We start from the raw sequence: 27,048 nt of genomic DNA, 5'->3' as shown, positions 1-27,048 counted from the left end.
GGTGGGCGGGGAGTTGACGAACCCCACACACGCGCTTCTCCATGAAGATTCTTGAGCTTTCTTTGAAGAAAGGAGTGCATATGCTGCAGTGTCTTTGTGGAAGGAGCCTGAGGACCAGCAACAGCCTAAGCGGTGAGAAAAACGTTCTTTCCTTAGCCCTAAAACACCCCTTTTCCCTCCTTCTGGCCCCCTCTTCTCTTCCCACCCCTTTATTTCGCGCGGAAAGTGGTGGAAGGAAGGCGTTTCCTTACTGGGGCGAGATAATGGCCCCGCCGCGGGTAGTCTTTTTTTTTTCCTTTAAATCCCTGAAGTCATCAGCGCTTTATAGAACACTTTAGCTCTCACCCAGCGCCTGAACTGTAACCTACGGGTCTCTTTTGGACGGATGCTTTAAGTGACCTGTTTTCGCACTTCCTCGCGGCTCTCTCCTTGTGACTTGCGAGGGCGGCGTGCGACTTGGAGTTGCTCAGTGACTCCTCTGAGAAGTTGCTGGAGCGTTCGACAGGAGAGGGGACATTTAAACAGGTGGCTGGCGACGCAGGTATCTTTTATTTTTCTTGCTTTGTCTGAAAAGTAGACATCTGGCCATCATTGGAGAGTGCGTTTTGCTATGGAGATCAATTTCTGTCCTCCTAGCTAAAATAGGAGGGTCCCAATTAGCCCTGAGCTCAGTCAACCAGGTCCCTCAGGAAAGGCATAGAAAGAAAATTAGACCCTTTAAATGACCTGCAATATTGAGGAAAACGATAAAAAATTAAAGAAAATATCCAATTAAAACCAAAGAAATGTGATTCTTTTCCGCGAAAGCCTTAGAAATAGTGTGTTCTTTCACAGCATTTTTCATTGTTCATCTCTTTTATTAAGTTGTATGTTCCCTTTAAAACGATTATGTCTTGTAATTTTGCAAGTGCTAATCATTTTTCTGACTTTGTTTTTGCCTTTACAAAATGGGGATAGAGTATGAGGAGAGAGGAAAAGTACCACTTAGGTCTCAAGTGCCTCTTTTTAAAATAAGTTTTTTTTGTCCATGAATTCCAAATAACTTTAATATTCAAGAATTTAACAATAGTATAATAGATTTCATGTTTAAAACTTCATGTGTTATTCTGGGGGATCTGATTCACTTGGTTACGCACCTATTTTTACTCTGTTCTGGAGCTATGAAAATTATATTTGGAAAGATTAGAATATATATAGGTTTCATTCATCCTTTCTAAAACTTTGACTTTTGGTTACTCATCACTGTAAATGAAAAACAAAACTATTTTAAAAGAACTAATTAGATAATTTAACTATATGTGAGATATAGGAATATATATTTTTGAAACGAAATCTGCCTTGAGATCTCATATTTTTAGTTTTGTTCAGTTCAGAAGATTACTTAAACATTCTTTCTTTTGCAACCATGTTTATCAGTACTAAAAGATTCCAAGCCACTACATTCTAAACTAACATGCTTGATGTTGAAGTTTTTGTTTTAGAAATACATATGTCAGGAGGCCAGTAGAGATGTATGTTAAAATTTCTTCATTTTTCCTTGTGTACATTAGATAAAATGTGAATAGATTGTAACTTGAATATATGTTTTCCAGATGTGAAAAATTTTAAAGTACATCCAGAAAGTGCCCTGTCTTCATTGCACTTCCTCCTGTAAAAATGGGTAACATATTCAATTTACATGCAAAGTCAGTTTCCCAAATAGTTACAGATCCAAACAGAAGTGATTACATATATGACTAGACAGCATAGGTTGTTGCAAGATCATGGCACTTAGAGTTAAAAGACCTAGTTAGAAAGCAGTCTCAATAAAATCACTAAGAATCTTTTAAATTCAGTATTATCATCTGAAAAAAGCAGAAATAATGACAGCTCTAGCCTCATTCCTATATTTTATTTAATCTTATTTATTAACATGTGATCCTATGAAAATTGCTGAAGTTTATTTATACACACATTTTACTTAGGGTAGTTCAATATATTGGGAAACTGTCACTCTAGGGGAATTCTTTTAAAATGGTGTAGACACAAATAGTGAAGATGAAGGTTTCTTAGTCTTTCCACAGAGGTAATATATAGATTACAGATTGTTTTTAGGAACTCCATTCCCTTTGTTTGAATTGTGGCTTTTCCTAGCTGATGATCTAGGATAACTTACATGCCCTTGCTGTTCCTCATTTTAAGCATAGATGTAAATTAGTATAGCTATAGTACCGATCTCATAGATTGTTGTAAAATTTGAATGAGTTAATAATAGCTAAAGATTTATTGAGCCTACACTATATGCCGTTGTTCTAAGAATTTTGAATTTATCATAAACATGTTCTGTATTATTAATGTATTTTATTTTAAAATGATCTCTTTCATGTAACTTGTGCTACTACCATGACATCACAGCAGTTTTTCATAAGATGTTGTTATGCCCAGTGTGTGCATGCAAATTCAGGCAGCGATACCAGATATATTTTCATGGAGCAAACTTATAAAATAGAGCTGGAACGCACTATTTTAATTTTGTAAACATATCTAAAGACAAATACAATAATATTTTGAACCATTTCAGCATGGAGTAAAAGTTTTATGCCAGCTACTTCTTCCCTATAACTTTACAATTGAGGGAAGTGAGGGACACTGGAGAGAAGTGACATAATTCGTTATAAGAGGTTAAGAGATTCTATTAATAGATTTCCAAATTTTTGCAATTGTAAACATTTCAATATTTTATTTAGGTTTTATTAAATAAATGGGGTTAAGAAAGATACAAAATAATCATTACTGATATTTGAGCTTAGTATAATTAAAATACTTTATTTCTCCTGTCTTTTCTCAGCAATATTCAAATATTAATATCTTGTCTAATTTATACCTTAAATTAGTTTATAAGATTTTTGTACTTCAGTACCCTAGAGCTAGCATGAGCTATCAAATAGAAGACAATCTTAGACAAGGTTAAGTGGATTGTTTAAGGCTATTTCTCAGTGATTATGATCCTTCTTTATAGCAAGGGGAGCCTATCCATTAAAAGACAGATAAGTGATTTTCAATTCTAAATATTCTGCTCAGAGTATACGGCACTTCTATTAACCTGATAAAATATTAAGTTTTTAGTTCAAAGGGAGAGTAAAGCAGGTTCATTTTTCTCTACAGATAGGACCTTTACAAATAAACATAAACTCACAGAAGAGTAGGAATTAAAACAATAGCTTTAATGCCTGCTCCCAGTCCTCTCCAGATCTAGTTGAGAGGAAAGCAGAAGCACTGTATTAAAGAAGGATGTTAAGATTACAGGTGTTTCATGACTTTAGTCTCAAACGGTTCTAATGTATTGAGAGGGATTCCTGTCCTAACAACCAGGCTCCTGAGAAAGCTGCATTAGGTCTCAACATGACAGAGAGGGCAGCACTTCTGATGATAGGTCCCTACAATTGTACTAATGTAAGTGTGTGTACGTGTGTGTACAAGCACACACAGCTGGAGAGGGAGAGCGCTGTGCTCATCTTATCACCTTAAATTATTTCAGAAAATCAGCCAACATATTCTCCTCCTTCTATGTACGGTCATAACTCTTTTGTGATATTTGGTCAATATCAGGCTACTCAACCTCGTAGCATGGAGGATTTATCAGGTGTCTAGGGATTGAACTATACAATCACATCAAATGGCCTTGATGTGAGATTGAAACACTTTGGGCAAAAATAACTTATCAACCCTATTAAAAACACATAAGCAAAACCCAGTCACGTCCTTACTTTCAAGTATAATACTGGTATCTAAATTAAACCTGTCCACTTACAGTCAGGTTGCATCAGCTGGTGATATATCTAAGGGACATGAGCTTTAACTTCTATACAGAACAGTCAAGTAATCCAAGAAAGAATGTTTGATTGCAAAGTGGTTATTGCTTTAAATTTATTTCTCAGTAAAGGATTCTCTACAAAGATAGCATTATATGGTTGTTTTCAGCTCCACACTACTTTTACTTCTAAGTATTCATATAGTCCTTTAATCTCTTTACTTTTTCTTCAAAGATGTAGGTGAAGGTATCCTCAAAAATTGGGACAAATGACAATAATGTATTCATAAATCGAGGACATTTTAGATTCAAATTAAATCTTCAAAAACCAACCAAATAAAAAATAAATGAGAAAATCTACCTTCTGAAGCCATGTACTCAGGCTTCACATTCACATTGTTTTCACTTTGAAATATGGGTGACTTCAGTGCATAAGTGTCTTCAATGATCTAATCCTGCAAAACTTGATTAAAAGATAATCAATGATTTATTAATGGCAATTATCTTTGTTGAAGAATTGTTTTTTGAGCTGTTTTTTATATCCCGAGCTTACATTTTAGTGATGCTCCGATGGCTAACATGAATATGAATTATCCAGTATACAAAATGTCCATCAATCACTTTCTTATGGCTTTCATTTCTAATGGAATTTTTTTGTTCTTTTACAGGAGATTTTCAGAGTTAATGTCAAAAAACTCAAGAAATTAGTGTTTATTATTAGTTCATTTTTCTCCTCGTGCTTTTAACAAGCAATTTGCTGAATGACTACTATGTGAAAATGTGATAGTCATTATTACTTTTCACTCAATATTTTGGGTTCTTCTCTTAAAAAAATGGTGACAGTGTGACAGCTCTCATCACTACTGTAGTTTTCCCATACAAAGAAAAGTGAAAAAAATAGTCTTCTCCCAGCTTATAAACTAGGAGCTGTGTGCATCAGAAGAAAACCAGGGCAGTACTTAATGGTGTAGGGCTTGGGCTGAATGCTCTCCTCTGGGCCATGGACCAGCAATTCTTTTGCTTGGCTCTGGGTTAAGTACAAAAGAGAGGAGAGAAGCCAGACTTTTTCTGAAACGTAAAGTGCTTGTATAATACCAACTAGCCCTCTATAGTTGGCACCCCTCCTTTCTTTCTGCCCATCGCCATCTGAGCATAGAATGTTAAAGAAACTTATCTCTGGCTTCATGGTTGCCATTTTTAAAATTGTCAAGCAGTCCTTGAGAACAATTGTATGCTAGATTCTGTGTTAGGCACTGGAGACTTAGCAGGGAAATACATATGTACAAGAAAGGTATACTACTAGCCAGGATATGATACATGCCAAAAAAAGAATACTTGGCAGCCTCAGTTTATTTCAATTTAACAACCTCTTACTTGGGTTAATGTCCTATTGTAAGAATCATCCCCAAGGAAGTAATAATTCTGTCTATGATTTATGTTAATCTCCCTAAGATCTAAAAGCATTTAGGAATTCAAAAAGTAGGCTGGGGTGGGGTAGATAAGGGCTCTAATAGAAAGAAATAGTATCTGGATATTTTACTGGAAGAAAGTGTTTGAATAAAAATAAGACGTAGATATACAAAAGCAATTTTTTTTACAAAGGTAAGGACCCTGCAACTAAATTCAAGCCTATCTAGCATTGTTCTTAATCAGATATCCTGGCTAGTTATTTATATTATACTTCTCCTCTGACCTACTTCAACATAAGTTCATTTATTCATGGCCTGATAAAATTCAACTTCTAAGAAAGGGTCGAGTTCTATTTTCTTGTATCAGAGTTAGAAAGGGACATCCAGGGAGTATTTAGAGATCTGTTTCCTCAATTTCCATGGAATATCTTAAAACAATGAAACTTTCCTTTGTACAGTTTAGTTTATGAAATTGCCATCTTTCTGACATGTTATTTTCATTGCACAATGTCACAAATGCCATGCTTGAATATTTCTTCTAATGACATTAAATATTCCAGGGTATTTACATCTCCTAGGGTGCCAATCAGAAAGATACTATGAATCTGCCAAGACAATCTCTCTTGCTGTAATGATCTTTCTTGTTTATACATAAGCTTCTAGTATCGTCCTACCCCCTCCACTCATTACTGTTTATAGAAATGATAGCATTGCAGTTGGTGTCACTGATTGCCCACGTTGTTGCTTCAATGAAGCCAGCTGGGATTCGATTGCACGGTCTTTAAATAAAACTTAGTGGCACAAAATCAATCTCTTTTTTTGAGGGGAGAGGGGTTTTTGCTAGCTTGATCATTCTCTAAGGCACTAATTATTTGCTTAACTTGGAGGAACTTGGGGACCAGTGAATCGTCGTGTTGGTTCAGTGTCTGACCTTGGGACTAAGGAACTTGTGGGTAGATAGCATAGTCGAAGTCATTTTCAAAATGATAGTGATAAACCCCTTACCCACAATCCGCTTTGGCACTCTATAAGTAACTCATTGATTGGAGATAGTGGATGTGCCTATGGTTCCAGCTACTTGAAGGCAAAAGCCAGAAGATTGAGATTAAGAATTTTAGGCAGTAATGTTCTATGCCAGCCTGATGATAGTCCTGTGTTCACAGGCAGCATGGGGATGACCTGGAAATGGTGAGAAACAGAGTGAAAAGTTGGTGTTGCATTTTCTAAAACTGCCACAGTACGGATAATGGGGGATATCAATCACTTTTTTTTTTGAACTTTGGCTTCCAAACGTCACTGTGAGTTAGGATAGTATTTTTCTTTATAGTAACACAATACAGATTAGGAAACTAAGGCTTTTACAGGTGAAGATTTTTATGTCTATGTACATTTATGTCTTTTCTCTTGAAAACTGAAATTTATGTGTATTTATATTTATCTAAAATTACTGTTTACTGAGAGAGAGAGAGAGAGAGAGAGAGAGAGAGAGGGAGCGTGAAAACGAGAGTGTGCGAGCATGTGCGTGGGAGGGAGAGAGAGTTCAAGTTCGAGTTGGAGTCTGAGTTCAAGTTTGAGTTCCAGTTCTTGTCAGTTACCTTAAAGGAGTTTTAGGGCAGAGATGGAAGACTTGCTTTTTACTTTACATATGTCTATATTATTTGAATGTTTATAAAAATGTGTTCTTTTAATAATAAAAATACTACCGATATGTATGTCAGATTTAGTTTTCTGTTCATTGCAGAAACCTGCGAAAATGTAAAATCTCTGTAGAATAAAAAAATCACTTATAAAATTCTAACCCCAATATAATCCCTTCCATTCTTTGTGGGTGAATTTTTTAAACAAAAGTTATTACGTGAAAATTATATGTTTTGTTTGTTTCTTTTCCTATGTGCTTAAGCAATTACTCTACATATAAAATACTTATATTAAATTATTGGGAAATATTTTTTCCAGAAGGAATTACAAGGAGTGTAATGCTATCATAGTGGCTAGTGGAGAGAGATACTTCTGGGTCAGTGGGGAAAGAGGCTTTTCCTTTCTAGCTTTATGCTTTTCTATGCTGTTTCTAATGATTTATGCATATTGACTATATATATATATATATATATATATAATATATTTACATATAATCATATATACTTATATACATTAACTACATGATTTATAGTGATTATATATATACATATATATATATATCAGTTATAGCTGGGTGGAATATTGTGGACCATTTGTATTTTTCTTTAAATTTTTATCTGTCTGTATTAAAAAATACTAACAGAGATGTTATTTTCCAAAAGTTTCTCCTAAACATGATTTTAAATTACTTTATAGAATGACATCACATGTCTATACAATAATTATTGTCTGCCTACTATCATTGACTAATTAGATCATATTCATTTTTCTTTGACTTTAAGGTTTGTTTTTAAAATTTTTAAATGAATATCCTTCCGTAGAAATTTTTGTGTGTGGTAGGTGGAAAGGCAGAGACTCTCTTCCCCTATATTGGAAAAGACAGAAGCTTCTCTTCTGGGCCAAATGTAAGTGTGAAAGTGGGAGTGAAAATTTACTCTTACAGCGTGTAACTTTCAAAGGCATAACTATTTTTAAGGGTATTGATATGTCCTCCAGTAACTTACACTTCTAATAGTCATATAATATTTTCCTAACTCTGTGTGACTGTGGACTAGTTCCTTGGTCTTGCTGTGTCTCATATGTAAAATGGAGCTTAATGATAGTGCTTAGTGTGTAAGGTTGTTCTGAAGATTAAGTTCATTAATGTCTGTAAGTTTCTTAGCCTGTGAAATCCTGAGCATGTAGTCAGTACTTTGTGTTTCTTGCTCTTTTTCTTGCCTTTCATTCTTTGTGGTGCCATAAAATATTTAATAAATATTTTCAGATCTTGGCAGCTAGGCTTACTCAGTAGAATGCTGATTTTCAATTCCTTTGCAGTGTTTCCCTTACCAAATAATTTCTACCAAATAATTACACATTTCACAAATCTGTTAGTGTATGATTTATCCTATTGTTCTTTCTCTTAAGATAGAAGAATGTGCACCATAATAAATCTTAAGATATATTTAAAATTTTGACTTGTATGTGTAACTTTTCCTTATTTAGACAGACCTTCATTTTGATAAAAATTGGAGTCTGTATCTAGACAATTTCATTTGTAAAGTTTCCTGTTTATTTCCTTAAATCTAATAAAATAATTTCCAAGGCATTAAGAAAAATTCTGTATTTTATTTCATTGATAGAAACAAATGTAAAATGATGTTTGAGAATAAATTACATAATTGAGAGTAACATAATTTGGATGTTACTCTTAAGTGATTTTTGAAAACCGAATTTTAAGAATTAAGCATAGTAGCACTAACTTTATTCTTAATAGTTCGCGATGTTCCAACTTCACTCTTGCTCGTGTTGGTAGATTATTTAGAATATCAAGATAGGAGGCAACTGAAAGTCATATTAAATTTTAATATTACAGAATCAGTGTAACTGAAAAAACTCTTGACCTCATCAGAACTAAAAAGTAAAATTGCTTTTATTTTCAGATCCTGACAGCTAGGCTCACTCAGTAGATTGCTGATTTTCCATTCCCTTGCAGTGTTTCCCTTACCAAATAATTTCTAGGAAACACTGAAGAGTATTTACACATTTCGCAAATCTGTCCTGGTATATATTTGACATCTCTACCAATTTTTTTCACTCTAAACCACTGAGATGCAAAAGTTTTGCCATTTTCTTTCAGTCTTAAGGAAAAACAGACTGTGAGTCTTCAGAACAATTTATTGAATTCTCGAGGAAAGCAGAGGTCTACAACATTGCAATGGAATGGAACTCTAAAGACAGTTTTTAGCTATCGCTGTTCCTAGAGTACGTAGGTCATGTCTTTCCCTAGAAGAACCCCCTGGTCATCTCTCTTCATTCCTTAGCCTATCTCTGCATAATGGGTATTCTTTTTCCCCTACCAATTAGGCACTGTTCCTCCCAGTTCCAGAGAGATGATGAGGTTATTTTTGCTCCCATTATGAGGTTTGTTGCTTATCATTTTGCAGGGTGACTGAGAGTGGAGCATCCATATTCTTTAGGGGAAACACTCATTGCCAGCACAAAGTATGGTCTGGACACTCCTAGTCCAGAAAAAGCAATCACAGTAGTTATCAGTACATTTTATGTTGGAGTTATTTTATTTTGAATAATACCAGATGAGAATTGCTAAATGTGCAACCCGGGTAGCATTGCACCTTCCCACCATCTTTCTTTTAAAGTAGATTGCAAAGTGTATTTGTTTGGCTTGCTGTTCTTGGCAGTGATCTCTTCTCACAAACTCTTGGGGCAAATAAGACAGGTCTCCTACGACTAAACAAGAATTTTCAAAGAGGGCAGCCTAAATGTAGGAGAAATTTTTAAAAATCTTCACAAACTTGATTCTGCTCAAAATATATCCAATTTAAATTACTAACCAAAATACTTAACACCTCAGATGGAAGCATCTGCCTCAATGGTTCTGGGGTTTTTACAGCAACAGAAAATAGGAAATTGATTTATATCTGTATGATTAGAAAGTCTTGACAAGATAGTCCTTTTGAAAACAAAGATGTTTCCATGACAAGGAGAAATTCTGATTTCTATCCTAGGGAGTGAAATTGCTAACATCCCTCTCAAAAACAAAACAACAACAACAAAACAAAGTATCTATCTAGTTATAAGAATTCTTTACAGAATTGGCTACCCTCATGCTTGAAGGGTTGAATATTTCAGTTTTGGAAAAGCAAAGACATTATGGAATGTCACTTCTTTTATATATTTATTCAACTAGTATTTACTGAGACCCACTCTGTGTGCTAAGCACTGGTCGCAAAGACTCCGTTCTAAAAGAACTCATAATTTGATAAGGGAGATAACATGTGAGCACAGTTAATCCCAAATTAAGGTATTAACGGTGTCTGTAGTGTGTCATTTTTAGTTAGCATTATTATTATTTTAGAAGGAACTGCTATATTGTTGGAGTAGAGATAAATTCTCCCCAATATTTTTGTTTTTAGGTTATCTTCTCTAATAATTACTCTTGGCTGCTGTGATTGTTTGCATGTGCTCAGTTCAAGTTCTAGTCAAATAGATTGTTAACTTGTTTTTTTCACTCTCAGTTGGAAATATTCTCGTTTTAGTTAACATTAGGCTAACTAGCCCTGGATGGATCATCATTTGTTTTCTAAAATGCAATACTATGGATTCCATTACTTCAGCTGGTAGTGGGTGTTCATGGCATTGGAATTAGGAGGGCCCAAGAAGGAAAAGAAGGTAAAATAGATGTAGTTTATTTTTAAGGTTAATATATAGAAATGACCAGAGATAAATATAAAAACCACTAAGATACTTAAGATTCAGAATGAACAAATTAACTCTATGCCATATATATTTCAGATTTTTCTAAAATGAAGAAGTCAAACCTTAATGGTAAAATTAAAATCACTTAGAACTCATCCCCAGCTGCATTACAGAGTCCCTTTCTCCTCAGTTATAACAACTATAATGACTTTGATAGGTGTCATTTCAGTCCATGTGTTTAATTCTTAACATGTTTCAAATATAATATGGTTTTGAGTGGTTCTAAATTTTAATCTCTCTGTATCTTATTTTTTTCAGAAATCCATCCCTGTTAATATAAATTTATCAAGTTCAGAAACATGTACCTGGTGTGAGGGAGTCTCCTGTAGTGGCTGAGAGCATGGACTGTGGAATCAGGTTGCCTGGGTTTGACTTGACTTTGAGACTTATGTGACCTTGGACAAGTTCCTTAACCCCTCAGAGCCTCAGTTTCCTCATTTGTAAAATGATAATAACAATAGCATCTTCCTTACAGGAATTGTGGTGAGGAGTAAAATGAGTTCACATATATGAAGTTCTTAGAATACTGTCTGACACTAGTGCAATATAAGTATTTATAATCTGTATGTTCATTTGGGAATGTGTATTGACTCATAGTAGGAAGAGCAGCCTTGTTTGGCTAAAATTCCCAGAAGTTTTACATCCATCATGGTGCTGACTAGAAATAATCTCTGACCAGAGTTGGATTCCTGTCAGAGGCAATTCGACATTGATTGGCACAGAATGGGAAATAACCTGAGCTGGAGAGGTTGTTGAGTCAATAAAAAACAATCGTTTTTTGACCAAGGCTGTTGCACAGTGTGCCAGAGTCAAAGGAATTTGCAGAATCTGCTGAAGCATTGCCTGACTATTTGCGGATTTGGTTTTCTTGTATCTGTGGGGCTACAAGAATAACTGAGAATGGTCTGAAGTCCAATGTATTTCCCCTTGTATGCTATATCTTCCCCTCCCCTCTCTTGGGAATTGTAAATAGATATACTTTGTCATCTCACCTTTTGAATTGAGAGGGGTTGGTTCTTGGTTAAACTGAGACTAGAGCGAATGCTTAAGACTGTAGCAAATCCCTGGAGAAGTTTAAGAAGGAAAATAAATGAAAGAGAATAGGCGGAGCTGAGGTTGTCCATTGACTTCGAATCTTTGTCAGTTCTACTTTCCAAGCCACCTGGGTCTCCTTAGCAGGTTCCTTATAACTAAGGATAGTCAGCTTTCTCAAAAAATATGGAAGTGCATTTCTAAGTTAGAAATTAAAACTGTGCCAAGGCTTTGTTTCGATTAATCTCTCCACCCTGTGAAGCTTTTTGACATGACTAGATTTCAATGACTCTAATGAACCTTGCTGTCATTATCACAACACAGATTGCAGAAGCAAACATCAGATCTGTTGTAGTAATCTTTTAATGAAGAGGGACTAATTATCATATTATGAATAGGATATAAGTAATTTAAAATATAGAACCCTAATTTTTGAGTGCTAGCAAAAACTGTAGCAATTGAATACCTACTCTTATTTGGCGTTTGAAGAAACTGAGGCCCAGAAAGCTTGAGACAGTTGTTCAAAGCCTTACACCTGTATAAACTGGCTAGATCTTTGAATCCAGGATTTTAAACTTTTAGTATACCTGGGATTTGGACACTAACCATGGTGAGTTGGAATCTGGTTCTTTCATTCACTCCGGGCACAACCTTAGGCAATTTAACCTCTATGGGACTGAGAATCCTCATCTATAAAGTGCATATAATCATCCTTACCTCAACCAAAGCATTGTTTGAAGTATAAAGGAAATAGTGGGTGTGCAAAGAGGCAAAATCTAAAAGCATGATACAAGTGTAACTTATTACTATTATGTGTTGCATTTATTATACAAGGCTATATCAGAGGTAAAATAAAGCTCCGTTTTATATTGTCTAGAAGAGGGAGTATGTGGCAGAAGTAAATTTTATCAATATGAAATTTACAGCTTCCTTGGATTGTGAATTACATCTTCCAGTAATTATCACATCTTGTTGTATACAAATTTATCTGGTCTATTATGATGCTGCTTGAAAAGAACGCTGTTCTTGTCAATAATATAGAACCTTTTCAGCTTGCATTGTGAAGTGGGACAGCACGATAGATTTTAAGGCATTTTTTTTTATTTAAGCTTACTTTAAACTCTCATCGATGACTAGTAACTAGTTTTGAAAAGGGGGCAGTAATGGACTCCAGTATCCACACTAACTTCTATTCTCGCAGACTTGCATCATTCTAGTTCTCAGTCAATGGTGAACAAATATGCCTTATACTATGATGTAATTCTTGGGATCTACAGACATTTTATCTGTGAGGTAGAGAGAATAAATGAGCTAATTTTAAATGTACTAACCACATTAATGAACTGTAGCTTCTTATAAAAACAACTTAGTGCAGACAGAAGGAAATAGAAAAGTCTATGTGGACAAAGGTGATCAGACCTATTCTAGACACAACTAGATTCCTAGTATGTGCTTGGCATTGGCCATGTAAAGATAAATTAACCTCTGCCTCATAGAGTTCCCAGTATGGGACAGGAGCGAAGATATAAACAAAAAACACATTTTCAAGGGTAGCTGCTAGATTAAAGGTGGACGCAATTTTTTTCTTGGAAGCAAGATGATAAGAGAAGCTCTCTCTGCTTGGGAGGTGTGTGTGTGTGTTTGTGTATGTAATCAGGGAGTCTTATCTGAGAAGGCTTCAGGGGAAGATGCCACCCGAGATACTTTTAAAGAATAAATAGGCATTCACCTTGCATAGAAAATGGTGAGGAAGAGTGTTTCGTGAAGAAGAAAATATGCCCAAATGTGAATGGCCAAGAAGTAACATGTGTTTCAGGCTAAATTTGCTCATTTTTTTCTTTTATTCTTTTACTCGTTTATCGATGCTATATTCTTTGCTAGGTGCTATTCTGATTGCTGAAGATTCAATGGTGAGCCAAACAATGTCTATTTTAAGAGCTTACTTTCTAGTGTATAAGTAACCAATAAATAAACAAACAAGTACCATGCATATAATATGATATCAGGTGATGGTAAGTGATAAAAAGAGAAATGAACACTAAGGGAATAGAGAATGAAAGGAAGTACTTTTTAGAGAGAGCAATCTTCTCTGAGGGAATGACTTTTTAATAAAAAAAGAAGTGAGGGAGCAAGCCTGCACACATGCAGGGAAAACTTGCTCTAGCTGGAAGGAATAGCAAGTGCAAACATCGTGAAGCAGGACTAGGCTTGGCAGACCCAAAGAGGAACAAGAAGGCAGTGTGGTGGGAGCAAAGTGAGGAAACATAGTAGGAGAGGAGATTGTTTATGGTCTTGTGGACTGTGGCATATATTTTGCGATTTATTTTGAGGGTTATGGGAAGTCATAAAAAGGGTTTTGAATAGTATCGTGATAAGCCATTTACATTTTAAATGGTCACTGGCTGCAGTATGAAAATTGACTGTATCAGGGAGACTAAGAGGTTATTACAGTATTTCTGGTGAGAGGCTCGGAATAGAGTCATAATGAGTTAGGTGGTGAGACATGGTCTGATTTGGGACATTTTGAGGTAGAGCTGATGGGATTTGCCACTTGGTTGCAAGAGAGGTCAAAGGTAGTTCAGGTAATCAGGCCTGAGCACCTAGATGAAGAGGGATATTTTTTGTTGAGCTGGGAAACAATGAAGGTTAGATTTGCTTTTGGGAGGATAAATGCAACTCTTCTATTTTGAATTTGTTAAATTTAACAGAAAAGAGTGGAGATATTAAATGGAAAGATAAAGGTCTAGAATTTAGAGGAGGCCTCAGAGGCTGACAGACATTTGAGAAATGGTTGTGCTAAGCAATAGGAAGGATTTTGATTTTAGTTCAGAAGGTGCCTAGGAATACAACATTTGACATTTCAATTCTTAAGTCCTCAGGTAAATCCCTGGGTACATGTTCTGTCATTCTATTCTGATTCAGGAGGTCAGAACAATCATTGGTATGTAGCTTGGTCTCTTTTATATGGCAGAAAAATGTCAGCCTCTGAGGCCTCTTTAGAGCCTTCTTCAAGGGGCAAAATTCATAGTAAAATAATAAAGGCCTTGAATACATAGCTCTGAATAAGTGAATAAATTGAGTGGAAGAAGCAATTTATGGGTCACCTAGTTACCAATAAGTTTGATGTAATTAACAGCTAACTGTGCTCCTAATGCAGAGTTGTTTTGTATTTTGACTCATAGATTGATATTGATGCAAGGCACTTTAGAGATAATTTAGTCCTTTTACAGATGAACAAGCTGTGGTTCAAAGAGGAAATTTGCTAAATGGTACACAGTCTCAGAACCGAGACTAAGAACCTGGACTCCTGTCACCCATTTTCTAAGGCATGTGCTAGCTCTCCACGCGTCCATCTATCTCCTAAATTTGTAATTCCCATGATCATATGTTGAGAGATGATTATTTTCCTTTTTCCTGGAATTAATTTCACCTTACAGCATCACTTCTTATCTCTACCATCTTGTATTTGAATTTTGGGACTGATTCAGAGGAAAGTATCCTTAAGGAGACTTTCCCCATACCTAATGATATGTAAGGAGCAAATATCAACTAACACAGTGGCTTCAAAACTCTAGACACTCATGTACCTCCTGTATAATTTTGCTATATCTATGTGGTCCCTGTATTATCTTTTATTTATATCAACACATTTAAAAATCAGTTTAGCCTCAACCTAGCAATTATATCTGTAAAAGCACAAGTTTAACATGTTGTTTTTTTATAATATTAAAATAGTAACTTTACTGTAACTGTAATTTCTTAAAAGTTTCATTTGGTTGTCACTTTAATTCATTTTGCATACCATGTTTTGCAAAATACTGAATAAGAGACTATTTCAACAAACTCTCTACTAATGTAATGGATAATAGTCATTTCTCCTTTCCAATTTTCTCATTCCACTATTGATAATTCATATCTCATTATTTAAGAGAAAGAACACCAAATACTACTGTGTGTGTGTGTGTGTGTGTGTGTGTGTATTTTTCTCTCTGTTTCCATGGGAGTAGAGGAAGAAGGAAGGAAAGAATTAAGAAATATTTTGTTAGAAAATGAATGAATCAGGTTACATTCATACATTAACTAATTATAAGGTTCTATCGACTAATTAGAAAATGTTTTTAAAAATGATGTGAAATAAGTATTTCTACTGCTCAAATATTCATCAGTTGTTTATAAATTCTCATTAGAGATATAAGATATAAATAAAGGCTGCTTAAAGAGTTTTTCTTCCTGTAGTGCCAACAAAAGGTCAACATGAACACAAATAAACAGAGCATTGTAAATTCAGTTTTGGGAACTTGAGTCTATGGTATGGATGATTTTATGTGATGGATGAAACTCCTGTTTGATTTTAGATGATGCTTGGACCAATCTAGCTCATAGACCTACTTTTTGTGTTGGAGCTCAGTTTACCAATGGAGACATCTACATTGTCTGAAAGAGACAAAAAGCTGTGATCCCATCTGAGCCAGAATTTTTAATTCTCATAAATTTTCTGGAATAGAGCTTTCTAACCAATGAGCTATATAGTGTCCTCATCCCTAAGGAGCCTTGTCATTTTACTCTGTATGGTATAATAATTATAATTTTTTAGGTGTACCATGACATGAAGAAAGCTAGGGAATATTACTGTAAGGCAATAAAGAACAATGCCTCTAGCTTTTATAGTGCTTTGGAGTCTAAAAAATACTTATATACCTCAATGCTCTTGAGATACATACTGTTTCTTTGAGGCATAAGTTATTTTCCTCATATTTCAGGTGAGGAAACTTCAGATGCATAAATTTCCGTGGCTTAAATGATTAGTAAGTGAAGATTTGCATTTTATTACCGTACAGCTGCCTTCGGAAAGTTCAAATGTTCATATTAATAGATTATGAAACTCAAAAACACAAACACATGCACTCAAACAAGTGATCTTTGGTATGTATATTTCATAGGAAGCTTTTTGAATTAAAACTCTATTCTAAGATGTTTTCTGACCTAATGTGTCCACTGTAGTATGAGATGACACAAATGTGATTCTTGTCTTCAGGGAGATCACAGTATTATGGCGAGTGGCATTATATATACAAACAACTTAATACAAAGCAGCCTGAGATATGTGTTTTAAGGTAGGTATAGATAAAATTCTATCGAGGGATAAGAGAGAAAGAGGTTAAATGGAAATGTATATAGGAGAAATGCAGTTATGTTAATGATTCTTTTTGGCATGGCTAATCTTTTTTTGTTTTGTTTTTGAAGTCTTTTTATCTAAACATATATAGAGAAGTACATAAATCATATACTTGCGGCTTGGTATAATTTCACAAAGTGAGCATAACCAGGTAACCATCTCATAGGTAAGAAACAGAACATTGCCTGGTAGCTCTTCTTATGCCTCCTTCCAGTCGCTGCCTTCCCCAAGGGCAGCAATTACCTTGCTCTGAGAATGTGGGTTAGTTTGCCTGTTTTAAAACTTTACATGAAGTAATAGAGTATATGTTCTTTTATGTCTGGGTGCTTGGTCTAGTGTTGTGTTTGTGAGATCTAGTCATATTGTTGCATGTAGCTGTAGTTGTAGTTTGTTCATTTTTGTTGCTGTAAATATACCACACATTTATTATTCGTTCTACTGTTTCCAGTCATTTAGGTTGTTTCCAGTTTGTGGTCGTTACAAATACTGTTGCTGTGAACAATCTTCTATTTGTCTCTTTGTGAACACATCTATGCATTTCTGTTGGGAATAGATCTACAAGTGGATTTTCTGAGTCATGGAATATGCTTATACTAACATAGCTTTGATGAGGAAAAATAAGGATGGGAAACGACTTCACTGATGGAGGAAGAACCATTCACAAAGACCCATGATGGACTGCAGAGAGAATTCAGGGAGTGATGAGCAATTTAGGTGGCAGAAATATACTGTGTTTGAGAGCTGTAATGGAATATAGATTTAGAGGGAGAGACAGGAAAAAGGGAAGATTTTTGAGAGGCCTTAGCATATTGCTCCTTTATAATCTCAAGATAGTTGCTGTAGCTCCAGATGTCAAATCTAAATTCAAAGCAAAGGGTGACAGAGTACTTCTTCCCAAATCTCATTAGCAAAAGTGGGTGACCCCTAGCTAAAAGTGAAGCTGGGAAATTGAGGCATAATATTATTAAGATTGGTCTAAGCATATTGTTGCCATGAAGTATGATGGAGCTCTCCGTAAAAAAGGAAAAATAAATGAATATTAGATAGGCAATTAAATGGACATTCCATAGCAATGATGACCTTGGAGTGAAGAATGGGTTAGAAGAAAGAGTTTTATATAATGTGCAATTTTACATCTACACAAGAAAACTGGAAATTTTTATAAAGTTAATATATCATTCCATTTGATGATTTAAAAATTCACCAAGGTCTATTATTATTACTATTGTTTTTGCTGTTTTTTTTTATTATTTTTTTTAGGTAGAGGAAGAGTTAGAAAATAATCAAATAATATTTCTTAAAGTGAGCTTGCCCTAGCAAATTATCAGTTACATAAAGTGACTTTTTTACCAGCTTTTCTGTAATAAAGTGAAACCAAAGAGCAGGCAAGCATTGTGAGCTGCTGCAATTACAGGCAAAGTGGTGTAAAGAGATTTCTATGGCGCATAAATTAAAGCATCTTATCATAAGGCTAACAGATCCAAAATAGCCCCAATTTGGTCTTTCATGTGACTTTATTCCTATCTCTAACCTTCAGTTGTTGATTTCTGAGAAATTAATTTATTGTGAAATCAGCTGGGTTAGTGCACGAAGGAATAGAACATAGACTCAGATGTTGTTTCAAAAACTCATACATATTGCCCTAAATGGAGAAAAATAGTCATTTGAGGTTCATTTTGTTTTAAGCAAATCTTAGAAATCAGGTCAGTCTATAAATTCAGTTTCCTCACAATTTATTTGTACTAGCAGCAAAATAGGTGTTTATTCAATTAAGGTTCACAAAACATACACCTGTCTCTAGTTGTTGTGTGTGTTCATTATTTTGTTTGGTGATATGATGGCATTAATAATTTAGCAAGGATTAAAGTTTTCTCTATTGGGTGACACTAAAGAAAAAGAATAGAAACACCACTCTGTCATCTCCAATGTAGTATTGATAAAGGGAGAACTAATGGACTGAGACACTTCCATTTCACTGTGACTGTGATGAATGTCTGTTCTATCCAACAAGTTTTGCTCAGAGAGAAGAAGGGAAGGAATGTGAGTGTTTGGAAGGCATGATTCAGTGATGAGTGGAATGTTTCCATGTTAAGTACCATTCCCAAGATTGTTTTGTAGTTTCATAATTATGATGTCCATTGGTCTCTTTCAAGACAATGTGTAGAACCAGTACTTAATGAAAAAATTTATTATTTTGATAACTGTTACAGATCCAGAATATAAATAGGCTTAGGAAAACAACATGTGAGCTAAAATCCATAACTCCCTTGCTTTTTAAGCAGATGAAAAAAAGGGATAAAACTAGAAACTGGCTTTAGCTAATCTCAACCCAAGAGGTTGTACATAATATACAACAAGGATTGTACATTCCTTAATTTTATATTTGCAATTAAATTATAAATAAAGCACTTTAAGCAGCATAGATTATTCTATAACACTTGATTGTACGTATAGTACAACATTCCTCAAATGACTTGAACAGTAGATGTAAACAGAGCAGAGTCTGAATGGGGATGTCTTCAGAGAGAAGCATGGTCAAATTGGTGAGCTTGAACTGTAAAGTAATGGCTCACAAAACTAAAGCTAAGGGCTACGCTGTGGATAATCATAAAGAGCATAAGTTGGTGTTTCATGTTTGGTTGTTGTCTTGGTGTGACAAATGGACAAAGAACCTGGAGTTGATAAATGAACAAAGGACAGATTTAGGAAAAAACCAATAATCAATACCAAAGTTTTTTGTCAGCCTTATGGACAGCTCTCAAGGGCTGTGACTGTTAGTTGCTGTTGTCCCTAGGAGGGAATTCTTTAGGAAGAAGATGAAGAGGAAGAGATTAAGAATAATAAAATGGCAATAACTACATAGCTATCAACAATTACTTTAAATGTAAATGGATTAAATACCTCAATCAAAAAATAGGATAGCTGAATGAATAAGAAAACAAGACCCTTACTTATGCTGCTGACAAGTTATCACTTCAAATTGAAAGATACTCACAGACTGAAAGTAAAGGGATGGACAAAGATATTTCTTGAAAATGGAAACAAAAAAAGCTGGGAGAAGTATACCAGACAAAACAGATTTTAAAGCAAAGGCTATAACAAGAGACAAAGAAGGACTCAGAAATCTCACTTCTGGGTATTTATCTGAAGAAACCCAGAACACTACTTTGAAGGAATATGTGAATTCATTTGTTCTTTGCAGCATTATTTACAATAGCCAAGATATGGAGGCAACCTGGGTGTCTATCAGTGGATGAATGGATAAGGAAGTGGTACATATATATAATGGAATATTACTCAGCCATAAAAAAGAATGAAATCTCGCCATCTGCAACAACATGGATGGACCAAGAGGATATTGTGCTGATTAGAGTAAGTCAGACAGAGAAAGACAAATGCCATATGATTTCACTTTCATGTGAAATCTAAAGAACAAAATAAACAAGTAAAACAGAAAGAAACTTATGGATACAGAGAACATTTTGAGGGTTGCCAGACAGGAGGAGGGTTGGGGAGTGGGTGAAAAAGGGAAGGGAATAAGAAGTACAAATTAATAGTTACAAAACAGTCATGGGGATGTAAAGTATAACATAAGGAATATTGTCAATAATATTCTAATAACTGTGTATGGTGTCAGATAGATACTAGATATACCAGGTGATCATAAGTTATATAAATGTCTAATCACTATGTTGTACAGCTGAAAATAAAATTGTATGCCAACTGTAATCAAAAAATTTAATAAAAATATTAAAAAATAACAAAATAAAATAGTTGAGAAAAAAGAAGAGGTTACAAAATAAATACATCTAGGTATATCCACCAGGTGAGAAAGGTAAATAAAGTAGGCTAGTTCTTAGGAAATGGAGGAGTATAGAGAAGTGATAAGCAGGAAATTACAGCATTTTCCAAATGGGGAAGGCAATTGGTTCTAGGCATGAATGCAGGTTCAGTGTTACTGGATTTTCCAGAAATTAAAAAAAAAAAAAAATCCAGAGATGCAGGAAATCCAGATACTTTAGGTAAATTTTCATAATTTAAAAAATTTTTGCAACTCTAATTAAAACAACAACAACAAAAAACACTTGTAAATACTGCCTAGGCTTTCATTCCTGTTATGGCAGTGCTGGTCCTGAGTGAAGGATGCTTTATCCTTGTCTAACTGTGAGTCTTTGGTGTCTTGTCAGTGGCATATATGGCTATTTTACTCACTTCAGCCTAATATTTTAAAAATATAAATTAGATCATATTATTCCACTGCTGCACTCCTCAGTGGCTTTCTATTCCATTCAAAATAAAATAAAAACTCCTAATATGGCTTTCAGGACCCTGAATGATGCTGTTTGTTTCCCTGTGCAACCTCACTTTAACCCATTCTTCCCTTCGTTTACTATTTCTGACTCATTATTATTTTTTTACTTCCTAGGACATGCCAAACTTTTCAACATTAGAGGTTTATAATTTTTTATTCCTTCTTCTGGAATAATTCCTCTTGCCACCCGAGTCCACTCTTGTTTAAATGGCTCTTTCTTTCATTTAGGGATCATCTTAATATGTTTTCTAAGAGGTTCCTACTGATCTTCTAGTCTCAACTGATTCTCCAGTTTACTCTCTTTATCAGAGGACCTTCTTTATTTCCCTCTAGTTCCCTCAAACTATACACTAAATAAAGTTTGAATTAAAAAAACCTGTTTACATGTCAATTATATGTCTAGCTCATTTTATTAAATTTATTGGAATGACATTGGTAAATAAACTTATATGAGTTTCAAGTGTACAATTTAGTAATGTGTCACACGTATATTGCATTGTATGTTCACTGCCCAAAGTTAAATTTCCTTCTGTCACCTTATATTTGACTCCATTTACTCTAATCTACCTCCTCTTCCCACTGTTCTCTCTGGAAACCACTTAATTGTTGTTCATGTCATTGAGTCTCTGTTTGTCTTGTTCATTCATACTGCTTTCAGTTTTATATCCCACAAATGAGTGAGATCATTTGGTTCTTAACTTTTTCTGTCTGACTTATTTTGCTTAGCATGATAATCTCAAGATCCAACCATGTTGCCACAAATGGCAGTATATCATCTTTTCTTATGGCTGAGTAATATTCCATTGTATATATATATATACCACAGCTTCCTTATCCAATCATCTATTGAAAGGCATTCGGTTGTTACTATGTCTTGGCCACTGTGAATAATGCTACAGTGACCATTGGGTGCATATATCTTTAAAGATAAATGTTTTCAGATTTTAGGGATAGATACTCAGAAGAGGGATTGCTGGGTCATACGGTAATTCAATTATTAATCTTGGGGAACCTTTATACTATTTTCCATAGTGACTGTACCAATTTACATTCCCACCGCCAGTTTATGGGGGTTCCTTTTTCTCTACAGCCTCTTCACTGCTTGTTAATACTTGTCCTGTTGAGCTCCCTGAGAAGAGAGAATATGTCTGTCTTGATCACTGATATGTCTTCAGTATCCAACACACAGTAGATATGCAATAAATATTAATGAATGGATCATTGCATAAGAGGACTTGAAAGATTTATCTTTTTCATATGCTGATTTGGTGCTGAATTCTTGGGACCTAGATCTTCTAGAGCAATGTTTCTCAAATGTGGGCAAGGTAGTCACCTCTTATTGAAAAACTATATGAATGGCCATCCAGTGCAATTTAAATTATTTTTATTACATATTATACACACACATATGGATAAATTTGTCTTGTTTATAGCTGTTATAAAATTATGAAACTAAAAAATTTACCAATTAAGTTATAAACAAGTCTATACAAAAGCAATTTAATTCAAATTAATAATATTCATATAATGTTATAGATGATGTTTTGATGACATAAAATTGTGTCAGATCAGACGCAGTTCTATATATAACATTTCTATACATTTATTTCAATAATACTTATTCAGAGAATACTGGTTCACATAAGTATATTGAACATAATTAATAATTTCTTGGTTTTCTTTGTTAATGAAGATATTTCATGTCATACTTAATCAAGTCTCTTCCTACTAGAAATCTTAAATGTTATATTTAATTACATGTGATTAATTTGTTTTTTTTTTTCCCTACTCGAAGATAAAGTTAATAAGGCAATTTTACTGAAAACGACATTACAGTGTTATGTGAACTAGTTGCTGGAATTGGGGACAGAGAAACTTCTCATTGCACATTTGCTATTTATTCTTACTGTGAATGAATTGTTGCAACAATGACATGCTCAGTGCTGGGATTTTTGTAATACATTTGCCAGCAAAATAAAAGTCTTCTTACTACTGAGACACAAAGTACTTTCGAGTTTTCAAACATCATATGATTACTCCAATTTTTTCTATTTGAACTAGCACAAATAATTGATGCTTGTTGACTTCATTTGACATTTACTTTGAGTGAAACAGATCATAATCAAAAATAGAAATACTGGTTCCAACATTTTGTGTCAATAATAATTTATAAAATCCTCATCCAGATGCTTCAGAATATGTCTGCCTGCAAATATATACATAAACATACATATTTACATGTATATATGTACCACATGTATACATATATACAAACATTTTTATGTGTATATACATATGTGTGTATACATATAAAAATTGAAATTTCGTAAGTTATAGGTTACATCTGTAAGTAGCAAGTTACATCTAAATTCTCATAGACACTTCTCCACCCCTTTATTAATATTAGAAGATTCAAACATGTTTTATCTCTCAGAAGCTTAAGCATTGATTCTGGAATATGAGGCTCTAGACAAGTCTTGAAACATGTAGGCTTAAAATAAAACATAAATAAGAAGATGAATTCTCTCCAGTAAATGCACTGTTGTCTTTGAATTGAACTCTGATCTGGGGAAGGACCAACAGTTCTGGGGACACATATGTATGGTTTCCTGGAACTTTGTTTCAGGAGATGCCATTCACATAATATAATGTGAATAGTGTCCCTTGGAACTATGCAAGATGTGCCTGTGCCTTCAGTGGTAACCATTTATCCACCTCTCTGGCAACTGTCCTCTCCTACCCAGAGAAACCTGCGCTTTCCCCATTCTAGCTCTCACAGCCAACCATTCACTTTGGTATTAGTTTAAATGAGAATTCTCTCTCCCAGAGATATTCACATTCCAAAAGTTAACTCTTCTATACAATAAGTATTTCACATCTAAGAGTGATGGAGATAGAACAGCAGGCTGTGTTTTGCTTCTTGTGGGGAAATGTATGAGGTGGTCAGTGTCACTTATACCTTTATCAGGTTTTATCAAACCTGAATTGAAAGGTCTGTATGGTGTTTCAGATTTTATATTTATAACAGGTTCTAGAGCAAGTTCTAAAATAAATTAAAAACAAATGGTTCTTTCTTTAGGGGAATGGAGTGAACTCTTTGGATTAAAAGAATATCTGATGGTCGAGTGTTTTTTTTTGCATAGAGATCAGTATCTTTACACCTTAGTGGAATGTCAGAGTGCTCTCTCAGGGACACATTTGCTCTCATAGTATCAATCCTCCTCAAGATGCCTTTCTTCTTTGATTCGAAAAGAACAAAATAGAATTTGCCATCTCACTACCTAACTGGGCCACCTGTGGGTAGTCTTCATTTCTATTAGGGATACAATCAATTCTCCAATTTTCTAGTCTCACATTCTTGGATATACCTTTAATACTTTATTTTTCTTTGATATTGATAACTCACATATCATTAATACCTTTTTGTTTACAATGTGTATTTTGCTATAAGTGATTTCTCAAGAAAGTATTGTCTTCCTCAAATCTACAGTGAAAAGGCCAAAGCCTTAAGCTTTGGACTTATTCATAGTTTGGACTTATAACAATTCTTATTTCTTACTACTATCCAGTAGAGCCCATGTGATTGTTATAAGAGTTGCCTCTCTGCCTTTACCACATACAAAACTCATTTTTTCCTCCAGCTACTGTGTGTCTGTGTGTATTTTTTACTGTTTGGAATGCCTTTCAGCTTCCTCTCCATGATTCCAAATATTATTATTCTCTCAACCTATGCCTCAACACACTTCTACATGTTGGCAATTGACGCTGGAATTATTCCTTGGTGTGAATTCTTCTCACCATTTACATACACAGCTTATAACATTAATTTACCCTCTATATTTTAAGAGTCATTCTAGCCTATAAGTCGTGTTTATTAATTGAACCAATATTTACTAAATACTTATTTGTGAATTATCTCGTTTTAGCATCTTGAGGTGATAGAACCACATCAGGCACAGTTCTGCCCACAGGGGTTCACAATCTAGTAAGAAAAATAAGATATTTACGCATGTGCCCATTATATAAAGTTTTTCTGTCTTGTTTTGTGTCAAGCAAGTTACATGTAAAGGACAGTAAAAGTTTAGAGAATGAGAGATTACACTAGTAGTGATAAGTGAATTCCTATGAAGGAAGTGGTATTTGAACTGGGCTTTGAGACATCGGTAGATTTAGGTAGGCAGAAAGGTAGTATTCTTAGAGGAGGAATAATAAGAGCAGAGGCATGCAAGTGGCTATCAGTGAGGAAAGCAGAGAACAGTGTGGTGTTTAGGCATGCAAGACTGCAGTCTCATTGGCGAGTAGACTTTGCAAAGAGAGTAGTATGAGAGAAGACTGGAAACAAAAAATTGAAGCCAAATTGTAGGTTGTACAAGACTATAAATTCCCTTCTAAAGTATTTAGACTTTATTCTTTAGTTGAAAGCTTTGAGCATGGAAATAAATCAATGTTTTATCATGCACATTTTGTCTTTTTGACCAGATTAGATGCTGCTCATTTTGAGGACATATCATGTTATGTAAATAATAAAGAATTTATTAAGCTCATATTATATCATGCTATCTTCTTAATAGCTTTTGAAAATTATGAAATAATTTCAAATAACTTTTGAAATAGCTTTTGAAATTATCCATTTCTTTTTACTGCTGAGGAGAGTAAGCCTCACAAAATTTAAGTAATCTACACAAGGTTACACAGCAGAAAGACAAAGTCAGGAATTTAACCATGTCTTAAGTTTCAAACTCCATGCTTTTCTTTTTTACCATGGTGTCTGTCCTCTTCTCAGTAGAATTTTTAGTCTACCAATAAAAACTTAGATCCTCATTTAATTAAAAAATTATATGATATGTAAGTATGTTTATATATGTTATTTTTCTCACATGCTTTTTGCTTAGTGCCTTTCAGATACTAAAACACTAAGGATGTAATCTCTTCTATGATTGAATTTCAAGACCCAAATTTGGAAACTCATAATAATCCCTGTAATGAGGTGCAGCATCCTCACCGTTCTCAACAGTGATGAAGTTGGCATGTGGAAATGACATAGTATTAAGCTCTTGGGCCCAGGAGAGTCTGTTAGTTGCAACTTCTAAAACCATCTTATCTTCTTCAGATGGTTCCTTTAACTCTTCATACTTGGGCAAATAAAAATATGCTCAGCATACTATAAGATTCATTTTCTTGGTCTCTGACTAAGTGTAGATTCTTAGAAGAATTAAGTAACACACATGGTATAGAGGTAAGAATGCTTTTGACTAGAATTTACAGAAAATATGACTCAATATGGCTTAAACACCAAGGAGATTATCTGGCTCATTTATTGAAAATATCTAAAGGCAGACCAAACTTCAAGGCTGGTGGTCAGGTGGTATAACTCTCTCATCAAGAACTTGATTTCTTTTGCTCAGCCATCTACAGTGTAGTTGGCTTCATTCTCAGGCTGGTTCCACCTGTGGCCATAGATAGGCTGCCGCCTGCAGCAAACTGGGACTACCTCCACTGGGACACTGGGTACTACTGAACAAAATATTTTTAAATCTCTATGGCCAGAAATTGTCATTCATTAATTGATATAGACTTAGTTTACCTTAAACGAACAAGTTGGGTGAGATTACATCGACTGATGTAGATTAATTAGGATTTACCCTTAGAACTGGGGGATGGCAGTAAATCCTATCAAAAAAAAATGACTACTATTCAATGGATATTGAAAAGAAAAAGCAGTGTCTATTATACACCAGGATAAATGATATTTTTTAAACCATTCAAGCCATTTATGCTTTTTCTAGTTTCAAAGAGTTTTTTTTTTAAATTTATGTCAATATGCCTTTATGTGAAATTTATTTTGTAGACTACTGAGTCATTACTCAGCAAACCTTAGAGGCCTTAGAAGTGAAATTTATGTTATATGCAGTATTCTGAGCCATATATGCAA

The 27,048-nt window shown here is 34.5% G+C and overlaps 1 protein-coding gene and 1 long non-coding RNA gene across 4 annotated transcripts in view; both read left to right on the top strand.

Annotated features, from left to right (window-relative positions):
- The window catches only part of FGF12 (fibroblast growth factor 12), a 479,181-nt gene that overhangs the window by 156,327 nt on the left and 295,806 nt on the right, over positions 1 to 27,048 (top strand). Inside the window, exon 1 of one of the 3 annotated variants that reach the window (XM_039850755.1) lies at positions 10 to 132. The exons of 1 other annotated variant lie outside the window; for it this stretch is intronic. In XM_039850755.1, coding sequence (XP_039706689.1) covers positions 42 to 132 — 91 coding nt within the window. In that variant the 5' untranslated portion in view covers positions 10 to 41. Of the gene's footprint in view, positions 1 to 9; positions 133 to 327; positions 542 to 27,048 lie in introns of those variants that run through there. One more of the 3 variants, XM_039850757.1, reaches the window with a different exon arrangement.
- On the top strand, positions 7,482 to 14,233 carry LOC120592987 (uncharacterized). Its single transcript, XR_005650276.1, has 2 exons — positions 7,482 to 10,509; positions 10,855 to 14,233. It is a non-coding gene; the product is annotated as an uncharacterized LOC120592987 (long non-coding RNA).

The sequence above is a fragment of the Pteropus medius genome, unplaced genomic scaffold (genome assembly GCF_902729225.1).
Source record: "Pteropus medius unplaced genomic scaffold, Ma_sr-lr_union100, whole genome shotgun sequence".
NCBI classification, from domain to species: domain Eukaryota; kingdom Metazoa; phylum Chordata; class Mammalia; order Chiroptera; family Pteropodidae; genus Pteropus; species Pteropus medius.
Note: the sequence above shows the minus strand (reverse complement) of the source record. Positions and strands in the feature narration are given on the sequence as shown.